Raw genomic sequence first — 27,896 nt, 5'->3', positions numbered from 1 at the left:
CTGTGCCTGGGGCTGTCACCTGGGTCCTCTCACTGGCAGCCTTGCCCTGGGGGTGGCCACCATTTCCTTGTAACTCCTCTGTGCCCCAGAGATGGGGGGCAAGAGCCCTGAGGTCACACAGCAAAGCTTTTCCCCAGGTGTGCACTCCTGCTGGACCATACATGCCTGCTCTGCCAAGGATTGTTCCCTGGGTGGAAGATTAACTGATGAGGGGCAGTCAGCCCGTCTCCTTTGAGTGCCTCCTGGGTGCCAGGCAGGGTCTGCATAGGTAACAGAGTGGAGGGAGCATCCCAACCTTGAAACATGGAAATAATTGAGTTACAGAATCTTATGGACGATGTCTGTGCTGTGCCCCCCACCCCCACCCCTGATTCCCAATGCCTCGCACATAGTAGGTGCTCAGCAAATGCCTGTTAAGTAAATCATGTATATGTCAGACTTAGCCTGTAACTCTGAGTCCAGGGTAGGTGGGAAGAGTTCAGGAGGAGGAGCAATTGCTGTGGATTGCAATGGCTTTAGAAGGAAAGGATGGATAAAAAGGGGAATAGCATACGCAAAGCCGGAGAAGCTGGAATGCTTGTTGGGAGAGAGTGAGTAGATGAGGGAGGGCGGTATGGAAGGTTTGTCTGGGGGCAGGAATGGAAGATGGAACTAGATAAGAAATTTGGGGGCTGAATTACAAAGGTGCTGGATTTCAGCAGGAGGACAATAGGGAGCCATTGAAGGTGTTTGAGCAGGAGACAAATGCTCTGAAGTTCTTCCACAGAATATGCCTTCGGACCTCAGTGGAGCTTAAGGGGTGAGATACTCCCTGTAGGTCTTTCTGGAATTGGGGGCAAGGTTGCTGTCACCCCTGACCCCATCTCCTCTGCATTCCTCATCCACTGGCCGCATGTCATCAGAAGATGGTGGCTGCAAACATCCTTCAAAGCTCAGAAGCCAAGGCTGTTTGAATTGTTACCATGCCGATGGCCTCCCAAGGGATGGGCGTTTTGGTTTTGCCTTGAGCACTGCAGCTTCTCCCACTCAGTGGCACAGGCCCAAGCGGCAGCCAGTTGAATAGCTCATCACAGGGAATGGGCTTTACATTTGCCCCGTGAACAAGCTGGGGAAGCTGGCAGCTTGTCATTTAATGAGGACCTATGGGCTGCCCACTGTGCGACAGGCACCGGGCTGGGCCCTGCGGCCAGTTCTGTGGGAACGAGTGTCCCCTCCAAGTGCCCAGGCTGAGGGCAGAGACTGGTAACTGGGGGATCCAGGTACATGGGGTGCAGGGTTACCAGTCTGGACTTGGGGTCCAAGACCCCTGCCTGAGTGCGAATTCCTCTTTGCCATTTACTGGCTGTTTGACTGGGGGCAAGTCCCTTCCCTTCTCTGGGCCCCAGTGTTCTCATGTGCCAAACGAGGATGGTTAACAAGCTCTACCTCATGGGATTGCCCGGGGACTGTGCTTCGGTGAGGCGATGTGCAGATGGCGTGGCCCATGCCTGGCACGGGTTACACGCCCCACAGTGCTGTGTAGGGTGCTGCTGACGGGGGAAGCAGGGTGGTGGGGGGTGGCGGATGGTCAGGGTGCGCCCTAACCAGACGGATAAGCCCTGGGAGCACTGAAGATGGAGAGAAGGTCGCCTAGCACAAGACCCTGCATGCTAGGGAGGCTGACCCCTGCATCCTGTGATGTCTTGGGCACATCTGGACAGTTGATCACCCTAGTGCCCAGCCCAGGCATTTGGACCCACCTCTGAGAGCAGGAGGGAGCTAGGGCGGGTCTGAGCTGGGGATGATGCTAAGTAGTGTGTGTCCATTGGGACCAAGTTCTGAGCGTTTTGCAACCTGATAGAAACCTCACGCCTGGCTTGTCCTTGTAGGACCAGCTGAAGCAGTGTTTCTCCAGGCGGCCCCCCGAGGCCAAGGACACCGACACGCTTGTGCAGGAAGTCGACAGCCAGTATGGGACGTGGACGGACCAGCACCAAAGTGGGGAGAGGTAGGGCGCGTGGGGCTTCCGGCTGCAGGGCGGGGTGTCTGGGCAGGAGTCGGTGTGGCCCATCTGCCCCCTGATGTCTGTATTACTAGAAATTGTTTTGTCTGTGATTATAAGAGTAAACCATTCTTGTTGTAAACCATTAAGAAAGCACAAGAAACATTATTAAAAAATGATATATGAAATATCCAAAGCAGGCAAATCCATAGAGACAGAAAGCAGATGAGTGGCTGCCAGGAGCCTGGGGAGGGGAGAACAGGAGAAACTGCTAACCAGATGCCAGGTGTCCCTTTGGGGTGAGAAAGAAGTTCTAGAACTACATAGCGATGTTTGCACACCACTGTAAATCTACGAAATGTCACTAATGGTAAATTTTATGTTATGGATATATGACCACCAAAACAAAAAAAATTACAAAGAAAATGAGAAACCCCTGTAATCCCAGCACGCAGATCTAACCTTCGTCAATGTTCCTCGTTGTGTCTCTCTAGCGTTTCTTCACCGTATTTGTGTGTGTGTTTAGAATACAGGAGCCTATGACACATACTGCACCATAAGCTATGTCTACACTGCAAATCACCATTGTAGGTGGCTTGGAGGGGCCCTCAGATGGCAGCTTGGCTAGGAGGGAGTATTGTGAGTATGGTAGAAGCTTGAAGGTTATTGAGTGTAGCCTGGATTTGCAGTTTTATGGTCCCAGGCCATAGAAAGGGAATGATGCTTCTAAAGACAGCCGAGGTCTGTTGAGCATATGAGCCAAGCACTGCTGTAAGCACTTAACGTGTGTCAACATTCAGTCCTGTTACCTCATCGTGCAGAAGGGAAGGTGAGCTACCTGCTCCTGTTGGGAGGGTCACCTGTGCAGTTGGCGTATTTATGGGCACATAGCAGGAGCTTTATCTTGTGATAGTAGAGGCCTCTTGGACATGAGAAGACTGCAGGCGCTCAGCTCATGCCTTCCCTAGCCAAGGGCTGCAGGGCTGTATAACCTCCCCGGTAGGGCCACTTACCATCTGCGTGTCACTGCGTGACTCATTGATCTCATCTGTGGGTATTATGCCCAGGGATACGGTGTGTCCGTGGCTGAGCTGGACTCAAACCCGTCTCCCTTCTCTTTCCCCCTCCCTCCCCATCTGGAGGTTGTGACCCATGGCAGTCCATGTTAAAGGGGATGATGGTTAATGGAACTGAAAATAGGCAAGAAAAAGAAAAAGGGTTGAAATGGTTTCTTGTTGCTTTCCTCCTGTGAAATGTGTTTGGTTAATGATCTTACTTAAATTTCACGAGAAAGCCCCTGTAAGAGCACTGGACTGTGTCTCAGTTTGGCCTCTCGCTGTGGCCTGGGAGGCCTTCCTTTCTCTGGGCCTCCGTGCCCACAGCCTCCCCGAGCCGGAGGGATCTGGGATCTCCCCATAGGTGGATGCCCCCTCCTGTCTCCCAGAGGCACTGCAGCGCCCCCTTCCTGGGCCGTCCCAGGAGCCGTGAGCTCCCAGCCCTGGGCAACAGCGCCATCTACTGCCTCTTTGTTGGTATTTCCCACATTCTTGTGGATTTGACCCAATCCTGCCTGTTCCAAGTAATAAAATCATCCCAGAGCTGACGAAAAGCATGGCTGTTCTCCTGCAGTGAAGCCCCAGGACACTGGGTTGACAGTTCTGCTCAAGGGTGCAGCTCGGGGCTCTTTTCAGGGCAGACCCTCCTCCCAGAGATGTGGTATCTGGCCTGTCCATCTGCCCTTTCTCAGAGTGAGGCTGTGCCGTGCTCTGGACTTTGGTGTATTTATTGAGGAGCTTAGGGAGCTTTTTAATTTAATGACTTAATTTATTTATGAATTTTGTCTATGTGGTTCCAATTATGCCAGTGGTACTTGGAGACATTATCATGGAAAGAAATTCCAGAAGTAGGAGAGGGTCCAGGGCATGGATTCTGGAGTTAGTTCTGTCTTTGCCTTTGGGCAAGCTGCCTCACATCTCTGTGCTTCGGTTTCCTCATCTTTGGCAGGGTTAATATTTAATTTCATTAGGTTAATCCTACCTCATAGGATTGTGGCAGGTTGTGGAGGCTATAGGAATATAGGATAATCCTCATGGGACTGTGAAGAGGATTTAATAGTACAGGTTGTAGCACAGTGCCTGATACCTAGTACGTGCTCAGTAAATCTTGACTGAATGAGTGAATGAATGGGTGAATGAATGGGTGAATAAATGAGAGAATGGATGGAACCGTGGGGAAGATTCCCCCACCCTCTGCTTTTCTCCAGTGACAGCTGGTGGTTATTTGATGTACATCAGCGCTGCTCGATAGAAATGCAAGTAAAGCCGCCAGTGCGAGATGTGTATGATTTAAGATGTTCTGGTAGCCACATCAAGAGTAAAAAGAAGCAGGTGGAATGAATCTGAATTTAATTTGAAAAGCAGTATTTTTATTGAACCCAGTAGACCCGAAATATCAACACTGCAACACGTCACCAGTGTACAGATTACTCAGGAACCCAGTGGGAGGGAGTGGTTCATACTCAGGGCTCACACTCTCCACATTGCCAGGCCCAGGAGCCACGCATGACGGCAGCTTCTATCCAGGGCAGGGCAGCATTAGAGGGTCTTGAGTGGGACGAGACTGACTCTCCCGTGCCCAGCTGATCCAAGGTACCATGAACACCACCTGGCTGTCCCCTCTGAGGTGTTCCTGCAGGAATGTCCTGTATCTTGTTTCCTGGCATATAAAGCTCACCCTATGCCCCGCTTTCTGCTGCCTCCTTAATTTGAAATTCAGTTCTTTGAAACAACCTACTCGACCTTGTACCCCTTCCTTCCCTTCTCATAGCTTTGCCCCAGAGTCTCCGTCCCCAGACAGCAGTGCTGTGTTGGCATGGAAACAAGCCCCCAGCAGCCGCTTGTCCTCACTGTCCTCCCAAACGGAGGCCACCTCAGCCAGGGACCAGTATGAATGCTCCAGGGACCAGCAGAGCACTCGTGTAGACCGATCCAGCACCGACCTGGAATCCACTGCTGGGATGGAAGGGCTGCCGTCGCCAGGTGCCTGCCTTGCAAAGAGAGTGGACGACTTCTCCTTCATCGATGTAAGCTGGTAACCGGGAGCATGTGTTGGAAACAGTCATTTCTTCTTAAAGGGGTGCTCTAGCTTTTCCCAGTGAATTGGCCCTTCAGGGGTAGGCTCTGTGCAGAGGGCAGAGGCTTTGAGATGGGACTGATGTCTGCATGCAGCTTGGACCTGCCAGACACCAGCTGTGTGTGTTGGGGGAAATGTCTTCACCTCTCTGAGCTTCGGCTTCCTCATCCATTTGCAACCAGCACAGTGGACTCCACGGCCTCAAATACAAGCGCATGTAGTCAAATTAAAACTGATCTGAGCCTGTAACTGTTAGCAAAGCAAAATGTCTGACTTTTCACCCCTGCAGGGTCTGCCTGAAGTTTGCAATTCCAGGTGCAGAGTTTTCTCAGACCACTTCTGAGTTTTCTCACCAAGCTTTTGCTTAGTGGGATGTGTCCCTGGTACTGAGGGATCCGAGTCTCCCTGTACATGGGTAATGGCTGTTCCTGGAAGGGGAGCCCTCTCAGGCATGGACGGTCCTCATGTGTGTCCCCAGGGGCAGCCCCTAGGACTCAGCTCTCCCAGGTCCTGAGCAGAGCTGTGCTCCGGGATGCCAGCCACCTGGGTCCAGCGGCCTCCTGCTCCAGCCCCTTCCAGACCAGCACCTGTCCCCGCCACCCCACCCCTGGCACAGGAACCCCAGCTGCAGGGGTCAGGCACACTTTCCTTTCTAGTCTTTGAAACATGGGGTCTCATTCTCCTTCCCTGGATCTAGCTCTAACCATCCACCCTCCTGAGGGCATGACACGGAAATGATGCAAAATCTAAAAGGCAACTGCTCTCCTGGTAGTCAAGCCTCATGCCCACACTCAGAAGTGGTCACCCAGCTTCCCCCAGAGAAGGGGCACCACAGCCTTGTGAGAAGGGGCTTCCCTCTAGGGCCTCAAAGGGGGTCATCCCCCCTCCTGGGTGTGCTCGGGGTCTGGCACCTCTGGGTGAAGGCAGAGATGGAGAAACGCACAAGTTCATTCTCCACTGGGGTGCCTCACTACGTTAACATGGACGTGACCATGTATTGTAAGGATTTGGGTAGGTGACACGCTCAGTTGCTCTAGCTCACATGTTTGGTTCTTGTAATCAGCCTATGTTTCTTGGGGAAATTTAGGCTGGGGTATTCGGGTTACTATAAAAACACAGAAACACTGGCTCATGTGCCACCTAAACAGCACCCTGTGTATCAGCGGAGCTGCGCACTCCTCCCTTGGGTGGTGCCCTCGATGAACAGTCCCCTTGCTTTTTCCCATCTTCCTCCCCACTGCTCCCAAAGCAAACCTCAGTCCTCGACTCAAGTGCCCTCAAGACCCGGGTGCAGCTCAGCAAGAGAAGCCGCCGCCGGGCTCCCATCTCCCACTCCCTCCGGCGCAGCCGAGTCAGCGAGTCAGAGAGCAGGTCTCCTTTGGAGGAGGAGGCCAATAGCACCTGGATGTTCAAGGACTCAACAGGTAGGCTGCGCCCTCTCTCCACAGATCCACACCGAACGGCAGAAGGATTTAGGTTAAACTCTCAGGAGAACTTGCTGACGTTGAAGGCTATAGGATATTAGAATGCAATTACATAGGAAACCGATTTCTTATTCTACAGGGTTTATTAGAAAAAAGACTAAAAAAGTTTTTGAGGATACATTAATAAGAGCTTTGCAGGTTGTACGGGACAGAGAGACAACTTAATAGGATTTTACTGTGCCTGCTTTTATGCTTATTAAATTCACCCTTATACTCTCTTTAGGTTTGTTCCCTGTCTTTTTCTAGATTCTGAAGTTGAAAGATCAGTTCATCAGTCTTCTTTAGTTTCTAGTAAATTTTTTTAAGGCTACATATTTTCCTCTAAGGACTTCTTTGGCTGCATTCTGTATCAAAGCATGAGCCGAATCTTCAGGAACGGATAGGAATTAGCCAGGGGAGGGTGTTCCAGACAGCAACATCAACAGGATTAAAGGGGCAGAGGCATGGAAAGGACTTCTGTGTGTGTGTGTGGCTGAGGCCTTGCTAGGCGGCTCCGTGTTGCTCTAGCTGGGAATAGCAGGAACAGTGTTGGAGCAGTAGGCAGTGGCCAACCCCTGGAGAGTCGTGATTCCTTGCTAAGGAGTTCGACTTTGTCTGTAGCTGGAGAGCCATGAAATAGTTAAAAAGAAGCAAAATCTTTACTTATAATGAAAACCGTAGCAGGTAACCACCCACTCTGCACATACACTCCATCAGGCCCCCAGAAGCTGTTGTGGGGGTTTTGGTTCATTTGGGATTTGCCCATGGCAAACGGGAGGATGTCAGGCTGGGCTCAGAGCTGGGGTGGGGCGTAGCTTCCGACCGGGCACTTTAAATAAGTGCTTGGAGGTTTCTGTCTCCCTCTTCCATATCATGTCTGTTGTTTAAGGAAATGCTTAAATGCCTTGAATAAGACTTCTCTGGGCACTCTTTTGGTGTTCTGAGCCAAATTCCACTGAGCTACCTGGAACAAATAAAGTGGGGACAAAGGTCCACAAATCCCCCCAGCTGGACCATGGCAGCAGCCTCCAGTTCCCAGCAGCCCTGAAGAACTGGCTGGGGGCTGGGGAAGGCCTGGGGGTGTCCTTTCTGAACCTACCCCAGAAGACCGCTGTTGGCCTAGGGGCTCCAGAGGGCCAGGCCATCCCTCGTCCACCGTCCCCTCCCCCCGCTCTGTGCCCGTGCCTGTGTCGGGGTCTCCAGGAGGTTGAAATTCCTCACCCTTTTCCCTGGAAGAGTGCGGGTGGGCAGTCCACACCCCAGGATTCTCACCTACAAGGCTGGAGTGTGGCGATGGGGTTGGAAAGGGGGTTTCAGGTGATGGAAAGTGGCTTCCAGACCTCCCATAAGACACGGGAAGCTCTTTCCTGAAAGCGTAACCCCGGTTGTTGGTGGAAAGCGTTTCTGCCTTCTTTCTGCCTCTGCCAAAGACTTCCTTCTATTTCCCCGCCTGGAATGAGCCAGGAGCCCAGGAGGTGGGCCTGTCTGTGGCCTCTCTCAGGAGAAAACCTGTCTCACCTTCCTGTCGATAAGGCACCAAGTTTGTCCTCATCTGTAAAGTGGGCTGGTAGCATTTTCTGTGCAGGGCTGTTGTGAGGATCGTATGAGGGGCTGTGCACACAGGATCTGGCATGTGGGCTCCAACCGGTGGCAGCTGCCAGTGACTTCACACCTTTTCTCTGCAACAGAAGAGAGAGCTCCCGGGAGGGAAGAGTCTGATGAGGAGGAGAAGCCATCCGGGGCCGGGAGGACGCCCACTGGCCATCCTCAGAGGATGCCTGTGTTTCCAGGCATGGACCCGGCAGTGCTGAAGGTACCGGACTTTACATCCAGAGCCGCATTGACCTCGGCAGCAGTGAGAACAGGCCCCGTGTTTCTCCCCGTGCCTCCCTCTGTCCATCCTCATTTCTTGTAAGAGTTTAAGACCCACAAGGAGTTGAAAACCCAGTGCAGATAATTCCCGTGTACCCCTCACCCAGCTCCCCCGACAGGAATACCTCACCCGCATTCATTATCAAAACCAGGCCTGGCCTAGGTACAGTTTGAGCAGTACTAACTCCTTTGTACTTCACCAGTGACCCTGTGTTTCTTCAGCTCCACTTTCCATCTTTCTTCAGCCCCCAAGCCTGCTGTTCAGTTTGGTCTCGTAGCTAAGCCTCAATGTTCTCATCTGTAAAGTGGGCTTATAATCCATCTTAGGCATTAAGCCCAGTGCTGGGTGCCAGGGAAACGAGTGGACAGACCCAGCCTGCTGTCCGTGAGGACTCCAGCCTGCTGGGGATGGGAGGCATGTAAATAGTCATTCTGAGGCCAAAGGGCACGGGAAGCCTGCGCCACAGCCACATTCCACTGTCCCGAATGACACCAGCATCCCGACTGGATCGTGGAATCCTCAGCGCAGGGCTGGGCTCCCTCTCCCTCCCGCGCCCTGCTCCCAGGTCCACCCGGCATCTCTCAGAGTCCTGGGATGCAGCGGGCCAGGCGCCGGGCACTTGCCCACCGGCTCCCTGCCCCCAGGGACCCTGCCAGAGGTAGCTCCCTCCTCCCTTTCTATTGAGGAAACAAAGGCAGAGGAAGCTGTGTTGTTTGTGGAACTGGTCAGTTCAATGTCCCCTGCAGGCCACGAGCACCACCAGGGGCAGGGCCTTGAGAGCACTGCCCTTTCATGGGTGACAGATGTGCGTTCCATGCCAGTTCTTGCAAGAATAAAAAGTCAGTGAACAGCAGCTGTGTGCTTGCCCCTGCAGCTGACTTTACAGACCTTCAAAATGGGCGCCTCTCACACCCACTGTGCTGGGCCAGAGGCCCTCTGATTTTTTTTTAAGTATCCAAACAAATGATATCTTACCAGGCAGCCTAACGTTGGAGGCTACAGAAGGCCCTGCCTACAGCAGGGGGCAGAGGTCCGGGTCCCTGTGGTCGCTCTGGGCAACTCCCCGGGCACGTCCATGTGTCCCTGGACACAGCCTAGGTCAGCTGTGCCCGTGAGGCTGAGGCCCTTGGGATCCAAGCGTTAAGTTACGCTCCTCGAGCCTGCTGGCAGCTGCGTCTCTTCTGATTGCTCTTGGCCATGGGCAGTGCTTGGCAATCCTTACCCTGGAGGAGGCCACTGGGCTCATTCTGGAAGAAGCCCAGGTGTAGGAGTTGGGCAGGCCTGGGGCAAATCCCAGTCTTGACAACTGACTTGGGGCAAACTCCTTGCCCATTGACTGACTCATCCTCCGTAAAATGGGGAAAGCCAGTCTCTACTCAGAAACAAACTGATGTACATCGTACGGCTCATGCCAGGGAGGCCCAAGCGTGTGGCTGCTCGGCGCACAGAGCTCTCTGGTGGGTGACAGTGGTGGCTGTAGCCAAGGGCCACCCAAGCACTACCTCAGATACACATGCTGCCGCCACCTTCATGGCCCCGGCCCCCAAGGGAATCCTGTGCACACCGTGCTAAGTCATTGCGCTCCCAGCGGGCCCTCCAAATGCAGGTGCAGCTCCGCTCTGCCTTTCTTGGGCAGCAATCCAAGAGTCAGAAGCCTCACTTTGTTCCTGTGCAAACCGAAGCAGGGAGCTTAACAGAGAGCCCCTCCTCCCCTGCAGGTGGGGCGCCCCCTCCCTCTCAGGGCTATCAGGAAGGTAGAGGAGGTGGAGTGTCCGGTGCCGAGAACACTGCAGGTGGTGGCTGCTCAGCCAGAGAGGACGCGAAGGGTGGGAGTTCTGGTGGCCGTTCTTTGATCCCAGTGGCCAAGGATGGCTGCATGGAATACAAGCCTGAACCCCAGTTCTCTTAGTGTCCCAGGTTGGGTGGCATCTCCCCCGCCCAGATCCATTCAGAGGCTGGGGACCCCGCTGTCCCCATGCAATGACAGTGCCCTTGGGTGGGTCCCCTCTCCAGGCCACAGGTGGTTACACGCTCAGCTCTCTTCTCTCCCCAGGCTCAGCTGCACAAAAGGCCAGAGGCGGATAGTCCCGGTGAGACCCCTGGCTGGGCCCCCCAGCCCAAGACCCCCAAGTCCCCCTTCCAGCTGGGCAGTCGCGTGCTGCCCCCCGGCGTGGAGGATGAGAGGTGAGGGGGCTTGGGGCTAGGGGGGTGCATCCCCTCCCAGACTCCAGGTGCACTTCTGGGAAGGTGCACTCAGGTCTTGTGCATACGTGTGTTTGATTATAAAAGCAGTGCATGCTCACCATAGAATTGTAGAAAATACAAGATTATACAGCAGAAAATACAATCACCTGTGATCCAATCCCGCAAAGACCATCATGGTGATGTTTTGGCATCTCGCCTTCCATTTTACTTTTTTCTAATGGAGTTGAGAGTACAACATGTATGTCATTTCTTTTCCTGTCACATGTTTCATGTGACCGTTTTCCCAAGGGCATCAAGCAATCTTCATAAGCATTTTTTTCTTGGAAGAAGTTTCAAAGAATGATGTCTGTATTTTTTATTAAAATAGTGTGTTCTCATTACAAGAAGTTCTCAGAAAACAGAAAAGTACATACATAAAGAAGAAAGTAAAAAACAAAGCCCTCGAAGTGTTACCGTCTAGGCAGCAGTCATTCAGATGTATTCACTTTGAAAAAATTCCTTGAGCCATGCACTTCTGATTTGAGTAATTTTCTCGTTGTACTCTTCAATTAAAAAACAGAGTTAGAATGAACCTTACGTCCTCCATATACTCATCCTTATTACTCAGTCAGCATAAGACATCCATCTAATCTTGCAGGCATCGTATTAGGGTTCCCCTAAGAAACAACCAGTAGGATGTACAGGCGCACACACGGGGATGGAGAGAAATTCACCTTCAGGAATTGGCTCACACATTGTGGAGGCAGCCGGTCCAAAATCTGCAGGGCAGGCTGGAGACCCTGGGAAAAGTTGATGTTGTAGGTCAAGTCCCAAAGGCAGTCTGTTGGCAGAATCCCCGCTCCTGGGGTGGTCAGTCTTTCTCTATTAAGGTCTTTGACTGCTTGGGTGGGGCCCAACCTCAATTTGTAGGGTAATCTGCTTTACTCAAAGCCTGCTGATTAAATATTAACCTCATCTAAAAAAACTGCCTTCACGGAAACATCTAGAATAATGTTTGACCAAATATCTGGGTACGGTGGCCTAGCCAAGCTCTAAATTAAAACACAACATTAAGATCAAATGAACCACTAGAGGTATTTACATGGGTAGAGAAATGGAAGGATGGATACATGTCTGGATGACAAATCAATGGATGTAAATAATTTCATATAAGCATGATTTATAACTGCAGGTTCTTTCATAGAACAGGTACACATGATTTATTTAATGTTCTTCATTTTGGGGCACTTTGGTTAATTTATCACTCATGTTAACATGGGTATCTCTGCCATCTGCAAGTGCCCAGGTCAGCATCCCCCTTGGCACAGCGAGTAGGGCGTTGGTACCTCACAGCCCTGCCTGCAAGGAGCCCCCTGTCAGGCTTCCAGTTGACTCACGCTGGCTCCGTGGTTTCAGATCAGAAGAGCCCTCTCCCCAGTGGCTAAAGGAGCTGAAATCCAAGAAGAGGCAAAGCCTGTATGAGAACCAAGCTTGACCAGGTATGAGGGGCTCCGATGGGAAGGCCTGGCCAGAACCAGCAGTCCTAGGAAGGAAGAGGGGGCCCAGGCTGGGAAGGAGCGGTTTAGGCACTTGGGATGCTGTGCCCTGGGAAAGAGGAAGGGAAGAGGGGGTGGGGGTGTCCAGGGTTCTCGTAAAGGGGTCCGCGAGGGCCCATTTCCCCTGAAGGAAAGAACACAGCAGGACAGCCTGGGGTGGGGGAAAGGGCGAGGGCGAGGAGGCAGGTGGCCTCGGCTCTGGCCTCCTGCTCTCAGCCCGCCCTTCTCACTCCATCTAATCCCCTTTTATAAAATGACAGAGCGGAACATCAACAACCAGCTGAATCTGAAACGTTCCCAGTTTTTACATTCACATACAACCTGCATGATTAACAGCTAGTTAGAAAAAAGGTTAAAATATCAAATAATTGAGCATTCCCTGGCGTAGGTCCCCAGAGACCTCACATCTGGAGCGGCAGAGTCCCCGTCTGGGACGTGGGGTTGCGGTGGTCATGTCGCCGCGTGGTTCCCAGGCCTCCCTGAGAAAGCAGCGGGTGCTGCCTCTGAATCCTAGGCCCTCACGCATGGCCCCCGCTCTGGAAGAGTCAGCTGGCGTGAGCCTCACAGGACTCCCCCCAACCCCTTACCCACACACCCGACACCCAGAAAGCTCTGACAGCAAAGCGTTTTCATTGCTTGGTGGTGAACCCTGGCCGTGCGGAAATCTGTCCGTTACTCTGCAGGTGTACTGGGCCGTGGTTATGGGGGTGACACATTGCACATGTCATGACGTGTGTTACATAATGTTTACATGTATATATATGCATATATGCATGTGTGTATATGTATGTATATATGTAATAAACTCCAAAAAAAATTGAAGTCCTAGATAAATCTATGCTCAAGGGTTCTGGATAGGGAACTGGAGTGTGTGTTGACTTCAGGTGGACCGCTCTGCGTGAGACATGTCAGTTAAGCCTCCAGCAATCCATTTGAGGGAACTGAGACTAGAACTCTGATGTAACCCTAAATTTCATGTTCATCCCACTGTGTCTGGCTGCCTGCCATCCCCTCATCCACCCCTTAAAAAAGAAGTCGTCTTTCCTGGCCTGTGACTTATGGGGGTAGCTGTCTTGGGGAATATTAGAAAAGGTTTGAAAGCTCGATGGTAGAGAGAAATGGGGGTCACATGTCCCCCCTGCTGACACCATGGCTGTCGCTTCCTCTCCAGACAGGGGACAGTGCCACATCTAATGAACAGAAGCCTTAACTGTCAGAACCCGAAGATGAGGCCGTGCTGCTGCGTGCCTTCCTGCACACGGTTACCTGCCTGGGCCCTTCGGTTGCTGGAGGGTGCTGTCCAGTGCCTCCCACCCTCCCCAGGTCCGGGTAGGAGCGTCACATCCTCCAACATTCATGTGTCTCCCGGACAGCACTTCAGGCTGGGCAGGAAGCCAGGCTGCCCTCAATGGTCCATGCTGGTGGTTTGGTTTTTTTATGAACAAATTTGCATTTCTACCCATGTTAGACACCTGCAGCCATTCCAGAAACATTGGTGTGAGGCTGGACCATCTTCCTGGGTTCTGGAAAACACCTGTATCATAAATGCACCTCTTCCCCCCACCCCAGGGCAGGTCTTTTTCGGGAGGACATTTCCAAGGAAGAGAAACCGTCTATGTCCTGCTGTAGTTGTGCTCCAAGTCAGCACCACTGGGGTGGGGTTTTTGATTGCTTTTCTGGTGGGGTCTGTCTCCCTCTTGAAAATCAACAGTTGTGATTGTTAAACGTGCCCACCCCCACATTCTTTCCAGTGTATTTGTCCTTCCAGCAGAACTGTGTGCAGAGCTGACCTGTTCCATTGCGTGTCATTTTTGTTTGCTTTAGAAGGCGATAAAGCAATAATTCAGCCAATTTTCTTTGAATTTTGATATGTAAATATGTTTTTATGTTAAAGAATAGGAGGAATGATGTGTGAATAGTTTGCCTGAAGTATCCAATCATCTCAGGTTATCCCATCCACACTTTTAAAAAATGCTAATTGTCACCTTTGTATATATTTTCCTGGCTTCTTTTCATCTGAGCTCTGATTTCTCTGGAGTGACCTTTGTCCCTTGGCCTCAAGGGTTCATAAACTGCAGCCGAAATGGCAGTGCCTTTCCCACTCAAGCATCAGACCTGCCCTGAGAGTCTTTTCCTCTGGAGTCTTTTCTGAACACCACCTGAACTGCTGGCATGGAAGAACCATTGCGAAGTGGCCTCAGAACAAATGCATGATGAGGGTTCTTTTGTGTCTTCTTCCTTCTTCCTTCTACCAAATCCCCCAACTCCATCTGACCAAGTGCTTTATGTAGGTCCACCTGTGGGAAGGAGGGTCCCGCCGACAGCCCTTCTCCAGAAGGGAGATCCCTGGCCAGGGCCTCGGGACGGGAGTGCTGGATGTGGGTGGCCATGTGGGAGGCTCTTCTGCTTCTCCTGTTCTTGCTATAGCTCTAAGCTCAGCCTCAGGAACCCCCAGGATCTCTGGGGGCTCTAAACACTCCCCGCTTTGTCCTCCTCTTTGGAAATCCTCAACACCAGCTTCTCCCACCTCTGAACCCAAGGCTCTGGCAAACCTCCCCGATGTGCTTGGCTGGCCGCCCGCCATGCCTGGAGTTGCCATAAATTTTGTGCCAACTTTGCTTGGGAGGCACCCACTGGTGAGAAAGAAGCTTGAGCAATTTCCAGGGCAGCCTGTGATGGCTGAAGTGCCGTGGTCTGAATTTCCTAATGGATCCGTGCATGGCAGTGGTTAGAGATGGAAGGGGTCAGGGGGGGCACGTGCATGACTTCCTGAGACATGAAAATCTTTCTTGATAAATCCGTTATGTGCAAGTGGTATCAAAACATACCTCCCTTCTCCCTGGACACCTCTCTAAGAGTCTCTGTTTGTCTGCTCATCTCTGCTTCCTTCCTTGTTGCCTTATACCACCTCTTCCCTGGTCTGTAGGTGATGACGGAGTGGGGAGAGCCATGCTGTTTCTCCAGGTAAGGACAATTGCCTGGGCCCTGGAGGGTCGTAGTGTTTCAGCACCCTGGACAGGGATGGAAGCCCTGAATCTCTTGCCCCAGTCCTGTTGACTGGACTTTGCCTACTGATGGGCAGTTGCTGGACCCTGTCAGTTAGCCTGTCATTTGCATCTGGAAGCCTCATGCATTTGTATCTGGAGGTTTGGCCCTGCCTGGTAAGAGCTTGTATTCTCTTCCTCCCCTGAGTTAGTGCTAAGTCAGTTCTCTGTGGCCATTTGGATGGAGATTTAACTCCTCCAGCAGCTCTGCTTCAGTTGATTTTTCTTCTTTTTTTTTAAAGATCCAAATCTTGTTTTATAACATTTTGATGTAGTGACTTTCCAGTCAGTAGGTCCCTTTAAGAGAAATTCCCCACGTTTTGACCCTGACTTTCCTTCAGGTGGCAAGGGCCCCCCGGTGCCAGTGCAGGCAGGAGGACTTGGCCTGCCCTGCCCAGTGAGTATATTGACACTCACCACGTAAAACTCTCAATCCTTAGTTAGTCATGCTTAGCCCAAGTATGCCTGGTAAAAAAGAAAAATGCTTGAAAATGATACTGACCTGGAGATCTTTAGCCTGACCTCCTGCACCTTGATTGGAAATAAGAATCATTTAAGTCCTCGGTGATTCATGACACACAAAGCCTAGTCCCTTGAAACTAACCAGAGCAGCCTTGTGTCTCCACCACAAAGCAGACAATCACAGCGGGTAGGGAGCGACCCCTAGAGGGGGCCTCCCTGCCCCTCGGGTGCAGCTATGATGAGCGCAGGGAAGGTGGGAACGGCTGTGGCAGAGCCTTTGCAGACCGTGGGGCAAGTGGGTCATTTATTTCTCCTTTTTCTGAACTGGGTGAAGCTCTTTGGGGCTCAGCAAAGGGTTGTCGGCTAGTTTCTCCAGTTCAGAGCCTCCTTTGGAAATATTTTTCCTTTCAAACTAACTTAATACTCCTTGACATTTGTATGTGATCAAGTCACCTGCCCTCGCCCAGGCCTTCTTCTGGGGACCTTTGACCTTCCTTAAATGAGTCTCACACAGAATGCAAGTTCCTGTGTGGTACGATCTCGCTTCCCCTCTCTCCCTCCCTCCCTCTCCATCTCTCTCTCTCTCTCTGTCCCTCCCTCTATCCCTCTCTCTCTCTCTCTCTCTCTCTCTGTGCACACACACACCCTTTGCACATCAGTATTTTGATGGCTAGTCTTTTGATAAATCTGTACCTTTTCCTGCTCCTGCAGATCCCCTTCTTCCTGGTCCCTTGCCTGATAAGTCAGAGGCCTTTGGCCTGTGAAATGCCATGGCAAGGCCTCAACGATCAGTGTTGTAGAGAATTCCTCAGCACCACCGGAGAAATTCTGGTGAAAGAGAAGCCTTGCGGGGTCCCAGATGCTGGGGGTTTTGAGTGTCACTGACCTGACAGCCCCGCTTGTCCAGAATTCCAGGGAAGGACAATCAGATGGTGATTTTTCTAGGGGAACAAGCCAAGTCATATGCTTTTGGATGAACGTGTTTTCTTTTATGTGTCCTGGGAAGTGAAGCCAACTACAGGTATTACTAAGGAGTGAAAATAAAAATAGGTGTAGGCGTGAGGTCCTAAACCTTAGAGGCTGTGCCGGGATCTGGAGAAGCCCTCGGTCGGTGTGACTTCCCAGGAGGGGCCCTTAACTGCCCGTCCTGGTGCTGGCAGCTGCCTTGGCCATTTAGGCTTCCACACGTTCCATCAGGACAGGTGGCCACAGGCACTGGGCATGATTACAAAGCAAAATTCCACAGGTGTGGGGTCAGAACACCTCCAGAACTTCTTTTTTAAGAGTGACTCGGGCCTGTGTGGAAGACCGTGTCCCACCCAATGGGAGGGTTCTGAAGCCCACCCCTCCCTCACCAGTTTCTGCTCCTCCCCTTGACCCCCTGGCCCCTCCCACACAGCCCTGCTCCTTCATGCCGGAAGCTAGGTGATTGCTGCCTTTGGGTCATCTGGCATGTCAGCGTTAGCCTGAGGGGAGATGGGGAGGCGGAACAGCTCTATCCAATGGGAAATACCTCCCTGCAGATTTAAGCCGTGGCAAACCACTGCAGTGGTAGAGAAACTTATCTAGCCTCTTATTGTGCCTTTCCTCCTCTACCATGTGTTGGAACATCCCAAGGCATCAGGATTTTATGGAGTAGGAGGGTTGTACTGGGGTGGAGGGAACCGCTTGAAGCAGGCAGGACCCATGCACATCTGGGAGGGACCCACCTCGGGGTCTGTCCACCTAGGGAGTGGTGGATCGGAGTTCTGCAGAGAAGCTGCTAGGAGTCACCCTGCTGGCATTCTGGACAAGTGGAGGTTCTGGAAACAGAGCCTCGTAAAAAGCCCGTAGGCACTGGTGTGCCGGATCCCAGCCGGTCAGTCTCCATTGTCCCCCAACCGTCCACCTAGAGCTTCCTTCCTTTTGTCTGGATTGGCTTCTGCAGGGAGAGGGGCAGAAAGCCAGGCGGGTTCTGGAAAGTCAGCCTGAGGTTTCTGGCAAGTTAACTTGTAAAATCAACCCCTCTCTGCCTCTCCCCTGTTGCCCTCCCAGAAACTCCGTAAATAGTCACCGTCACGTCTGGTGCCGTACATCTTCCACCAATCTGACTGGCCCTTTTATGACAATCTGTGGTAGTGTCATGCCTGCTAACCATTGTCTGCCCTTATCTAAAGGACAATTTGAACTTTTTAATGATCTCATTACATACCGCCTTATAGATCCTGTAAATAGAGGCTCACAGAAGTAATATATGCTATTATGGAAGATATTTTCTACTGTGTTGTTTCCTAAACCATACCTAGGATTCATGCACTTCCCAAATGATCATGATCCTCAAAATGCTTTGTAAGATAGGTGAGTGGAAATATATATATATATATATGCTATATATTTTCCTAACCTTTCTTCTGGGTCCCTTCCTCAGATACTTGAGTCAGTGTAAAAAAGGAACTCAAGTCCTGTGTGTAGAAATGTTAAGCCTTCTTTCTGCCTGCCAGTGTTCTGAAATTGCCTTATGAATTCACAAGTTCTAGGAGTTCTGAACGGACGGTGGACGACAGGCACTTTATCCAATCCCAGAAAGACTCTCTAATCACGTGACTGAGCATTCATCTAGAAAAACCTATATTTTTAACACTAAAACAAACGGGGCTTCTTGGACCTCACAGAGTATTGGATGTCTACAAGTGCTTTTATATTTTGTAACTGTAAAGAGGTTTCATACGCACAGACGAGCAGTTGGGAATCTGGTCGACTGCCATAAAACAAGATGACCTTTGCATGTACAAAGATGTTGCATTCAGACTATGAAAACAGCAAATAAAGCTTCGATGCAAGTTGCACTAGAGAAGTTGGTGTGTCAGTGTGTGAATGAATGGGCTCTGCCATGCATGCACGCCCGTCACCAGCTGAGTCGGTCACTTGTCTGTGCTGAGGTGGGGGCCGGGCAGCAGGAGGGGGAGCTGGGATTCTGGGAGAGGGGTCTCGTGCAGACAAAGCAGGCTTCCCATCCAACGTGGGGTTGAATCCTCATTCGGCCACTTCCTGGCCAAGGGATATCTCTGAGCATCAGTTCCCCCAAATGAGGGTGGTGATAGTGACATTCGGGGCATGAGTTTAAATCAGTGGTTCTCAACTGGGTGGATGGTGCCCCTTCTCCCCCAGATGACGTGTAGTGATGATGGGGGCGTTGGGGGTTATCACAAGGAGGGAAGGGAGATGTGCCTGGCATCTAGTGGGTGGAGGCCAGGGATGCTACTGCACAGTCTACAAAGTGCAGGACAGCCTCCACCACGAGGAATTAACTGGCTCCAAATGGCAATGGTGCAGGAACTGCGAGCTCTAGGTGAAGGAAATGTGGTAGGTCCTCAGGATCCTAAAGGATCTGATTGGAAGAAGTCACACCACCTCTGTCTCCCCTCTTAGATCCCAAGCAGATGGCAACTGTATCCCAGGTTAAGGGAACCTGGGTTGAAACCAACTCTTTTTCCATGATCGCCAGCGGAAGTAGTCCTTTGGTCTGAGCTGTCATGAATGGACAGGCTCTTCAGTGAATAGAAGTAGGAAACTAACAGACTGTGGGGAGCTCTTTGTTTCATGACCTCTCGATGGTTCTCCATTTACGGATGAGACCGGGACACTGCCCTTCAGTGACTCACCCAAGGCCACACAGCTGCACCAGTTTCCACAGTCCTGCTGTTCCCTGCAGTGTCCTACCACCATCCTCAGGGACGCGGGGTAACTGGGTTTTATGCTGACTTGAGGATTTTAGCCAAAAACAACAACAGAAGAAAATCTTGTTGCTGAATAATTCACTCCTTTGTCCCCTGATGATTTTACTCATTCAGTAGTCATTAAACACCTATTATAGACAAAACTGTACTTTGTTAGATACTTAAAATATGCATGGGTCTACCTTAGTTGTAAATAAGTTGACTATCATGATCACCTTTAGTTATGTTCAGGCAAGGAGCAGAGCCCTGAGGCAGGCCTGCCTGCCCCACCTCTTCCTCTCTGCTGTGTGGCTCTGAGTTGGTGTCTTTGCCTCTCTGAACCATTTCCCCAACCATCTATAAAACTGGGACCACAACTCCTCCCCTAAAAAGAGGTGGATGAGGATTAAATGTAATGCTCATGAAGCTGGCACAGTGCTTTGCACACAGTAGATCTTCAATAAATGATAGCTGTTATTCGTACAGGCAGATCTATCTCAGAGATAGTTCAGGTTCGATTCCAGAGCACTGTAATAAAGCGAGCCAAATGAATGCTTTGGTTTCCCAAACTATGTCTACACTATACTGTAGTCTATTAAGTATACAATAATACTATGTCTAAAAAACCAATGTATATGCCTTAACGAATACCTTATTGCTAAAAAATGGCAGCCATCCCTGAGCTTCGAGCGAGCTGTCATCGCCGGTCGTGGATCACCATAACAAACAGAGTAATGCAAAAGTTTGAAGTATTGCGAGAATTAACCACAATGGGACACACAGACACAAAGCGAGCACATGCCTTTGGGAAAATGACACTGACAGACTTGCTCCACACGGGGTGGCCACAAACCTGCAATGTGTGAAAAAATGCAGTGTGAAGTGCAGTAAACTGAAGCACGCCTTCTCTATGAAGAAAGTACACCTTTGCTGGTCACAGCCTCCAAGCGAGTGGTTGGATGGATTCACGCCCAATGTGGAGGGTATGTTTAGGGTGATCTGACTTAAAGTGGAGGCCGTGTGGCACATGGAAAAAATGGAAAGACCCTGGGGTCCCACCCATTCCAAGAATGTCATGCATCCTGACAGGAAGATGGGGCCCCAAGAAGCTGGGGGCTGGAGAGATTTACACCTTGGTGCCCCTTCCATCCCCACCTGGTGCTGTCAGCTGCCCACAAAGCAGCCCTCGGGAAGTCATCGGGGGCCGTGGCTGAGGACACAGGCACTGGGGCCTCCCTGGACCTGCTATTGGAGTGAAGTGGCCTGAACAGAATCGGGCGGACAGGGTGCTGCCTTAGCAGGCCGGGATGTGCTGGGCTGTCACAAAGCGCCCATAAATAGGACACTCCTTGCAAAGGCTGACTGTCCCGCAGACTGCGCCCGCCTGCTCTGTTCTTCCCGAGGCTCCAGCAACAGGTTCTTTCGGGGATGGTCAGGGACGGGGAGGCAAGAGCTGCCCTAGCAGGCCCAGGCGTTTGGTGGTCTCCGTGGGCCATGCATGTCTGGGGCCTGAACAGCCCGGGGATTCATTCGAGGGTTGGAGCTGAGAGGGAGGACCTCATAAAGCCACCAAGCCCAGCTGGTGTCCCAGGGAGGTGGCCAGGGTCCAGCCCCTTGCATGTGCTTAGTGCAGGAGGCCTCCATAGACTGAGCACAGCTGAGGAAGGGGAGTGGGCAAATTTGGGGGGGCTGCCAAGGCTCCCGAGAGTCCTCCACAAGCTGGACCAGGCCCTGTATCCTGCTGAGGCTTGGCACGGGTGGGACAGGGAGGGGATGCTGGAGCTGCAGTGGGTAGCGGCTGCGGGTGGGGTGTAGGTAAATGTGGGTGCCTTACAACCACTGTAGGTGTGTGTGTGTGTGAGAGAGAGGCTGTCCTAGTGCAGTGGGTGGGATGGACTCTGTACAGTGAGCAAGGGAGCTTGTGAGTGTGTGTGTGCGCATGCATGTGCTGACTGGAGAACAATCCCATGTGCCTGTGTGTGTGGCTGTCATGAGGATCCTTCCGCGTGGCTCTGGCGGGGCCTGTGGTGTCACGGTCCCCATAGGGATGAAGAGGAACTGTCTGTGTCTGTCTCTTTAAGTGGCTGGTACACAGTAAGTGTTCCATAAATGCACATGGAATGAATAACTGAACATATGGGTACTGGTCTGGAGCAGGTGTCTGAGGACCTGGTCCTACATGCTTTCCCCAGACATCTGTCTGTCCATCTCCCACCAGTCTGGGGGATCCTGTTCATCTCATCACCCAGCACGGTGCTGGGCACTGAGTAGCTGCTCCCAGAATCTTTGGTGAACAGAGTAAGGGGTGAACAGAGGACTGGGCCTGGAGTGTGGAGGTGGGAGAGATCTCTGAGAGGAAACCCAACGAAGCCCACTCTCTGACCAGGGTCTGGAGGTGGGGTGTCTGCACCCAGCTCTGGGTGGCTGTAGGGGGAGGACACAGGCTTTGGAGCCAAAATGGAGATTCTGATCCCACTGAGTTTCACAGTCCTTGTGGCCTATGGTGGGTGCTCAGAGGGTTTGTTGAATGACTGAATGACCCAATGTAGGTGAGTAATGACCACATCCCATAGACAGTAAGGTCTGTAGCTCATCCTCAGCTCTAATGTCCTCAACACCTGATTTTACCCGGATGGACGTGGTGACGCCCTTTTCCTTTGTTTGAAGCCAAACGTGTTGCTGAGATGGCAGAGCAGCACGGGGCTCCAGATCGGGCTGCAGCCGGCAAGAGCCATGGAGGCCTTGGGGGCAGCTATAAGGTACTGCCAGGGGCTCTGGGCCCAGGGCTGCTCCTGGGCCTCAGGGTCAAGTCCTCGTCTGGGCAGGCCCCACAGAAAGGAGCAACAGCCCTTCCAAGCCAGCTGGGGCCCCGGGGGACACCTAACCCTCTGCCGAAAACTCCCTTCATGACTTTGCTGCATCTTCCCTCTCCTGTGTCCTGCTCTGCAAAGGGGAGCTGCTGACACACTCCCTGCCTGTCTCAACGGGGCTCCAAGGCCCCAGGGTGTCAGGAGACATGGTACTGGCTCTCCTGTCTGACCTCAGTCCAATAACCATCCTACCTTGACCTTCAACAACCCCATCCTGAAAATGGGAATTAGGCCCGCTCCCCTCAACTCCCGGAGCTGGTGTGCAAGCTCAGTGCGTGTGTCGTCAAATGAGCCCTGGGGCTTTAATTTGAGATGGGGTCCAAGGCTGGGATGATTAGGGAGATAATTGGGGGCAGAAGCATGTTTGAGGATTTGCTGGTGGCTTTAAAGAGAGTGGAGGAGAAGCAATGAATCCTTCCCGATTGGGGCCTGATTGCTTCCTCCTGCGGAGAACCCAGGGTTGGTCTAGTGACCTCTAAGGGCATTACCAAATTCCCAGGTGCAGCTGCTCACCGGGAAGGTGGATGCCACTGCCTGCCCTTCCTGGCTCCTGTTGGTATCTGTGGGCCTTGCCCATTCATACCGCTGCAGGGGAGAAAAAAGCTGGCCGATTTATTGAATCCCAGTGCCTCTACTTAACTTGCTGCGCAACCTGGGACAAGTGACTTACCCTTTCTGAGCCTTTTACAAAATGGAGCAGATGTGCTCCCAGGGACTTTCTACAAAGACAGTTTGTGCCTCCAGGTGGGTGAAAGAGGCAAAATATTCCTCTGCATTTGCAGCCCCTTCCTCTTTGGGCGTGGGGCAAGCAAACATACAACGAGGTTGCAAAGCAGTGTTTGGTTTGTCCTGCACTAGGTTTTGTAAACGGAGAAATTTCACATAAAGGAAAATTTAGATTTCTGACTTCTGTTGAAAAGTTTAGAATTCCCTATTAGCCATATGTGGCTTCATTTCCCTACAGTCTTTCCTTGGTTTAGTTCATTCTGTTCGATTGGGGACTGGGTCCTGTCAGACGCAGAGTTGCAATCCCAGGTTTAACTGAGGTTCTTGGAGGACCTCCCTCCGTGGCCACCAGGGGGCAAGTGCAAGCCTGCGGCGGTGCTGGCTCCAGGCTGCTGCCAGGCAGTCCCACACAGCAGGACTGTGCCCCACGGGACCTGGGGCTGGGGGTCCAACCCGGTGGGACCTCAGGACGCTGCCCTTCCAGGTGATCGTGTACGAAATGGAGAACTTCCAGGGCAAGCGGTGCGAGCTCTCTGCCGACTGCCCCAACCTGACGGAGAGCCTGCTGGAGAAGGTGGGCTCCATCCAGGTGGAGTCCGGGCCGTGAGTATCTGGGCCCCAGGCCCTCCCCACAGTCCTGAGCCCTCCTGGAGTCGGGACTTCTGGGCTCAAGCTCTGTGGGGCCTTGGGCAACTCCCTTGCCATCTCTGGCCTCAGTTTTCCCATCTGGAAAATGAGGGCGTTGAACTGTGATTCTCTTAGAATCCTTCTAGGTCTTGATTTCTGTGGTAAATGGCAGGGCACAGTGGAAAGGGGACAGAGGAAGACAAGCCAGCACCCAGCTCAGCACCTGATGAGTGGGATTTAATAATTATCATCTGAATAATAATTTTAACAGCTAAAATTTAAATGCATTGTATCACTGAATCTTCACAACTGCCCTAAGAGAGATGAGGCATTCTTATCCCCATTTGACGGGTGAGGAAACTGAGGCCACAGTGGTGATGTGATGCGTGCATGTCCACACGGCAAGCAGATGGCCCGGCTGGGCTCTAACTCTTGCCTTCAAACTCCAGGCTCCAGTGCCTACCAGCTGGGTGGTCCTGGGCATGGGGCTTCACCTCTGGGTCTCTGTTTTCTTATCTGTCAAGTGGGGACAATAATGGACTGTACTTCAGAGAGAGGCTCACAGAAATGAATGGGATGCTGCTTATAAATAACCAGAAGAGATCATTGTGAAGCAGAGGGAGTTGTCCCCTTTGTGCTAAGGGTTTTTCTGAGCACCCTACACAGAAGCTGTAATAAAATAGATTCTCAACACTACTTCCCAGGATGGTTTTCTGGCTCAGCGTCTGAGCTCTCAGTATGTTCTAGGAGGACCTTCAATAACAGGACCTGCGATCAGTAGCCAGGTTGGCAGTGGGGGTGCAAGGTCAAAGCTCAACAGCTAGGAGCCCTTCCCTCGCTCGACTTCGGTTCTCCCTCGGTGGCAGTGAACATGACCCTGGGCCTCCTTCTTCCTACAGGTGGCTGGCATTCGATTGCAGGGCCTTCCGTGGGGAGCAGTTTGTCCTGGAGAAAGGGGATTACCCTCGCTGGGATGCCTGGTCCAACAGCCACCACAGTGACAGCCTCTTGTCCCTCCGGCCTCTGCACATTGTGAGTATGACTCCTGCCCACTTCAGTGAGCACCCTAGAAGCAGGACATGTCGGCAGGCAGCTGGTCAGGCAAGCTCATTTGATGAGCTGAGCTGAGGGGCTTGGCTGCTGTGGATGCGGCCTGGAGAAAGCCCTCATCATTTCAGACCTAAGTAATTGTGTGAGACAAGAAGAAGCTGGCTCCCGCATGGTCGCTGAGCTGGGGATGGGATTGGAATGCCAGGACTCACGGCTTGAATTAGCCGGCGCAGCGTTGGCATGTCCCTCTGTAACCCTATTAAAATTATGAGCCCCGTGGTCCAGTCTTAGATCTGTATTGTGGTCAGGGAAACGCAGAATCAGAAAGTAACTGCAACACAGCTCTGATTCTTCATTGGTATTTTACTAGGTGCACAGTGACACTTTACAGTGTCACCTTTCTCTCCCACACCCTTCACTCACTCACACTCAGTGGCTGCTTCAGCCCTTCTCATGGTCACAGTGACTGATGTTCCTTAGCTGGCAGTGGGGCAGGAAGCTGGGAAGACCACATCAAGATCTGCTGCAGGAAAGAGGATCTCCTGCCTTAATACATTTGACTTCCTTCTCTCCTTGTGCATCAGTTTCCCTAGCTGCTAAGTGATGGAGTTCAATGACACCTCTCAGCTCCCTGGCTCTAAGATTCCTCAGGAGACCAGCTCTGGCTAGAGGAGCTTCCCAAGTCCGCTGTCCTCCTGCAGCAGGCTTGGGGTGGGGGTTATTTTGTGGTGACTTGATTCCTTCCTGCATCTTGATCCTCCTTGACCCCTGTCCTGGGTGTGAAAGCAGTTGGTTCACTCTGTGATCTTGCCACCAGGATGGTCCCGATCATAAGCTGCATCTGTTTGAGAACCCAGCTTTCAGTGGCCGCAAGATGGAGATAGTGGACGATGACGTGCCCAGCCTCTGGGCTCATGGCTTCCAGGACCGTGTGGCAAGCATCCAGGCCATCAACGGGACGTAAGAGACCTGACCCCCACTCTTGCCCCTGCCTGACCCCCCTATCACTCACACCTCCCACTCCAAACAGAATCTCTGTTCACTGTGATTCCCGCACAGCTGACGTTTCCTGTCCCTCCAGGTCTGGAGGCCTCCATTCAAGTTAGCTGCTTCTGCACCACCCTTGCTCAGAGCCTCCCAAAGAGCCCACGTAATGCAAATGTCTGCTTGCCCTCCCGTACCACTGGATTTCTAGGAAGCCTTGACTTACAGAAAGTTTTATCATTTTTTTGTTAATCAAGTGAAATCTGTTCCCTCCACCTGTCCCCATCTAGGTCTTCATTCCTTTTCTGAGCATCCCTGGGCCATTTAACTGATTCTCAGATTTTTTTTTTTTCCTCTTGACTATCCTTGTCCTTCTTACAGGGGAAGAACTGACATAATGGTTCTTTAGGTGTGACATGAATGGCGCACAGGAGAGCAGACTCATCACCTCCCTCCTTCTAGGCTTAATATCTCTGTTAAAGCAATGTTAGGGTCACCTTCCCTTTGTTGGTGACTACATCTTATTGTGGGCTTGAGATCTGGGGTTAGACCTTGAAAGATGCCACTTCTCCCTGATAATAATTTATTCAACAATTTTTTACTGAGCATCTACTATGTGCAGAGCAGGGGGTGGGGGGAGCATACAAGAATTACACAGTCTCTGTTCTCAAGAATGTCATAGTCTGATAGGGAGACAGACAAGGAAATGGGTGTTACAGCTCATTCTGATCAGGATTGTGATGGGGACACACAGAAGCTCTGTGGATCCTGGCAAGGCACTTGACTCAGCCTGAGAGAATCAGTGAACAGCTTTCTGGAGGAAGACACATCTGGATTGAGATAAAATATGTGAGTGAAAGGGAGAGGCATACGGATGAGGCAAGGAAGAGTGTTTCAAGCAGAAGGAACAGCATGTGTAAAGGCTCAGAGACATGTAGATTCAAGGAAAGTAGAATAAGACGCTTGAGTACGGATTTGAAGAAGGACTGTTGAGAGATGAAGCAAGAGACATTTAGTGAAGGATCTTGTGAGCAGAGAGCAGAGTTTGAATTCATCCTGAGGGCACTAGGGAGCCATGGAGGAATTTAGGCAGGTGGAGAGCATGGCCAGATGCTGGCTTTAAAAGGCTCTGGCAGGAGGTGGAGACTGGAGGCTGACCGTCCTCACCCCAGCCTTGGCATCCGGCAGGTGGGTTGGCTACGAGTTCCCTGGCTACCGTGGGCGCCAGTACGTATTTGAGCGGGGCGAGTATCGCCACTGGAATGAATGGGACGCCAACCAGCCGAAGCTGCAGTCCGTGCGCCGGATCCGCGACCAGAAGTGGCACAAGCGGGGCTGCTTCCTCAGCAGCTGAAGGGCCCCCAGGCACCGGTGGCCCAGGCTGCCCTGGGAGACAGCGAGGGCAGGAGGAGGGGGTCCAGGCCCCGGGTGGGAGCCTGCCTGTGCCCCCTTCCCCAGACTCTGCTCAATAAAGCCTGGGGCCAGTCCCCCACCTGCCATGTTTCTCTGCTGTCGCTCATTAAGGGGCCAGGCCTGGGGGGAGGCTGTGGGCAGGGAAGGCTGAAGGAGCCTCCGGGAGGGCTGTGCTCCTACTCTGGGCTCTAGGCCTTTTAGGTGGGACCACACGGGCATTCTGCCCTGACCTTAAGTCTGTCTGCCTGTGTCTCCTGTCTATCAGTCCATCCACCCACCCATCCATACACCCAGGCATCCATCAGTTCATCCATCCATCTATCCATCTATCCGCCCAGCCACCCGTCCAGCCTTCCTTCCTCCCACCCATCTTTCTGTCCATCCATCATCCTTCCTTCCTCCCATCTGTCATTTCCCCCTCCATCTCTCTGTCAGGCTCTGGTTTCATTCATTTGTTCAGCGAATGTCAGTCCCTATTCAAGGCCTGAAGACACAACAGTAAACAAGTCAAAGTCCCACCCTCAGGGAGTCCACCCTCTGTGAGAGAGGCAGAAAAGAATTAAGTATATTTTGAATATAACGTTAGGAGGTAATAAGTGCTAAGGACAGGGAAGTGGAGTATGCAGATGGGAGGGGACGCAAGGGCGGTCAGAGAACTCCACTCTGAGGCACTGCCATTGGCGCCGAGACCCGAATGAACCATGAGACCCTTCCAGGCAGAGGAACAGCAGGGGTGAAGACCCTAACAGGAGTGCGACGGGGCGGTGGAGGCCCAGAAAGGAGCTGGCAGGTCTGGGAAGGGTGCGGTGGGGGTATAGGAGGGGGTGTCAGAGAGG

General features: G+C 52.0%; 2 protein-coding genes across 10 annotated transcripts in view; both read left to right on the top strand.

Annotated features, from left to right (window-relative positions):
* KIAA1671 (KIAA1671 ortholog) overlaps positions 1-18,528 on the top strand; it is a 184,060-nt gene extending 165,532 nt beyond the window's left edge. For 8 of the 9 annotated variants that reach the window (XM_036908977.2, XM_036908979.2, XM_036908975.2 and 5 more), the window contains 7 exons: positions 1,869-1,987; positions 4,808-5,063; positions 6,363-6,537; positions 8,265-8,389; positions 10,503-10,633; positions 12,050-12,132; positions 13,361-18,528. In XM_036908977.2, the coding sequence (XP_036764872.2) occupies positions 1,869-1,987; positions 4,808-5,063; positions 6,363-6,537; positions 8,265-8,389; positions 10,503-10,633; positions 12,050-12,128 (885 nt within the window). In that variant the 3' untranslated portion in view covers positions 12,129-12,132; positions 13,361-18,528. The remainder of the gene's footprint in view (positions 1-1,868; positions 1,988-4,807; positions 5,064-6,362; positions 6,538-8,264; positions 8,390-10,502; positions 10,634-12,049; positions 12,133-13,360) is intronic. The other variant, XM_036908976.2, reaches the window with a different exon arrangement.
* Positions 18,529-20,687: 2,159 nt separating this feature from the next.
* On the top strand, positions 20,688-27,144 carry CRYBB3 (crystallin beta B3). Its single transcript, XM_036908974.2, has 6 exons — positions 20,688-20,806; positions 22,058-22,149; positions 23,471-23,589; positions 24,513-24,645; positions 25,481-25,623; positions 26,836-27,144. Exons 2-6 carry the CDS (start codon positions 22,075-22,077, stop codon positions 26,999-27,001), a joined length of 636 nt encoding a protein of 211 aa, XP_036764869.1. The 5' UTR covers positions 20,688-20,806; positions 22,058-22,074; the 3' UTR covers positions 27,002-27,144.
* Positions 27,145-27,896: the final 752 nt, after the last annotated feature.

The sequence above is a fragment of the Manis pentadactyla genome, chromosome 14 (assembly GCF_030020395.1).
Source record: "Manis pentadactyla isolate mManPen7 chromosome 14, mManPen7.hap1, whole genome shotgun sequence".
In the NCBI taxonomy this organism is placed as follows: Eukaryota; Metazoa; Chordata; class Mammalia; order Pholidota; family Manidae; genus Manis; species Manis pentadactyla.
The sequence above is the reverse complement of the archived record's forward strand: the minus strand, read 5'-3'. Positions and strand labels throughout refer to the sequence as shown.

Excerpts from the sequence above, each read along its gene's own strand:
- CRYBB3 (XM_036908974.2), top strand. The coding sequence starts at position 22,075 with ATGGCAGAGCAGCACGGGGCTCCAGATCGGGCTGCAGCCGGCAAGAGC. Across the intron at positions 24,646-25,480 it reads CCCTCCGGCCTCTGCACATT|GATGGTCCCGATCATAAGCT; the intron begins GTGAGTATGACT and ends TCTTGCCACCAG. Across the intron at positions 25,624-26,835 it reads ATCCAGGCCATCAACGGGAC|GTGGGTTGGCTACGAGTTCC; the intron begins GTAAGAGACCTG and ends GGCATCCGGCAG.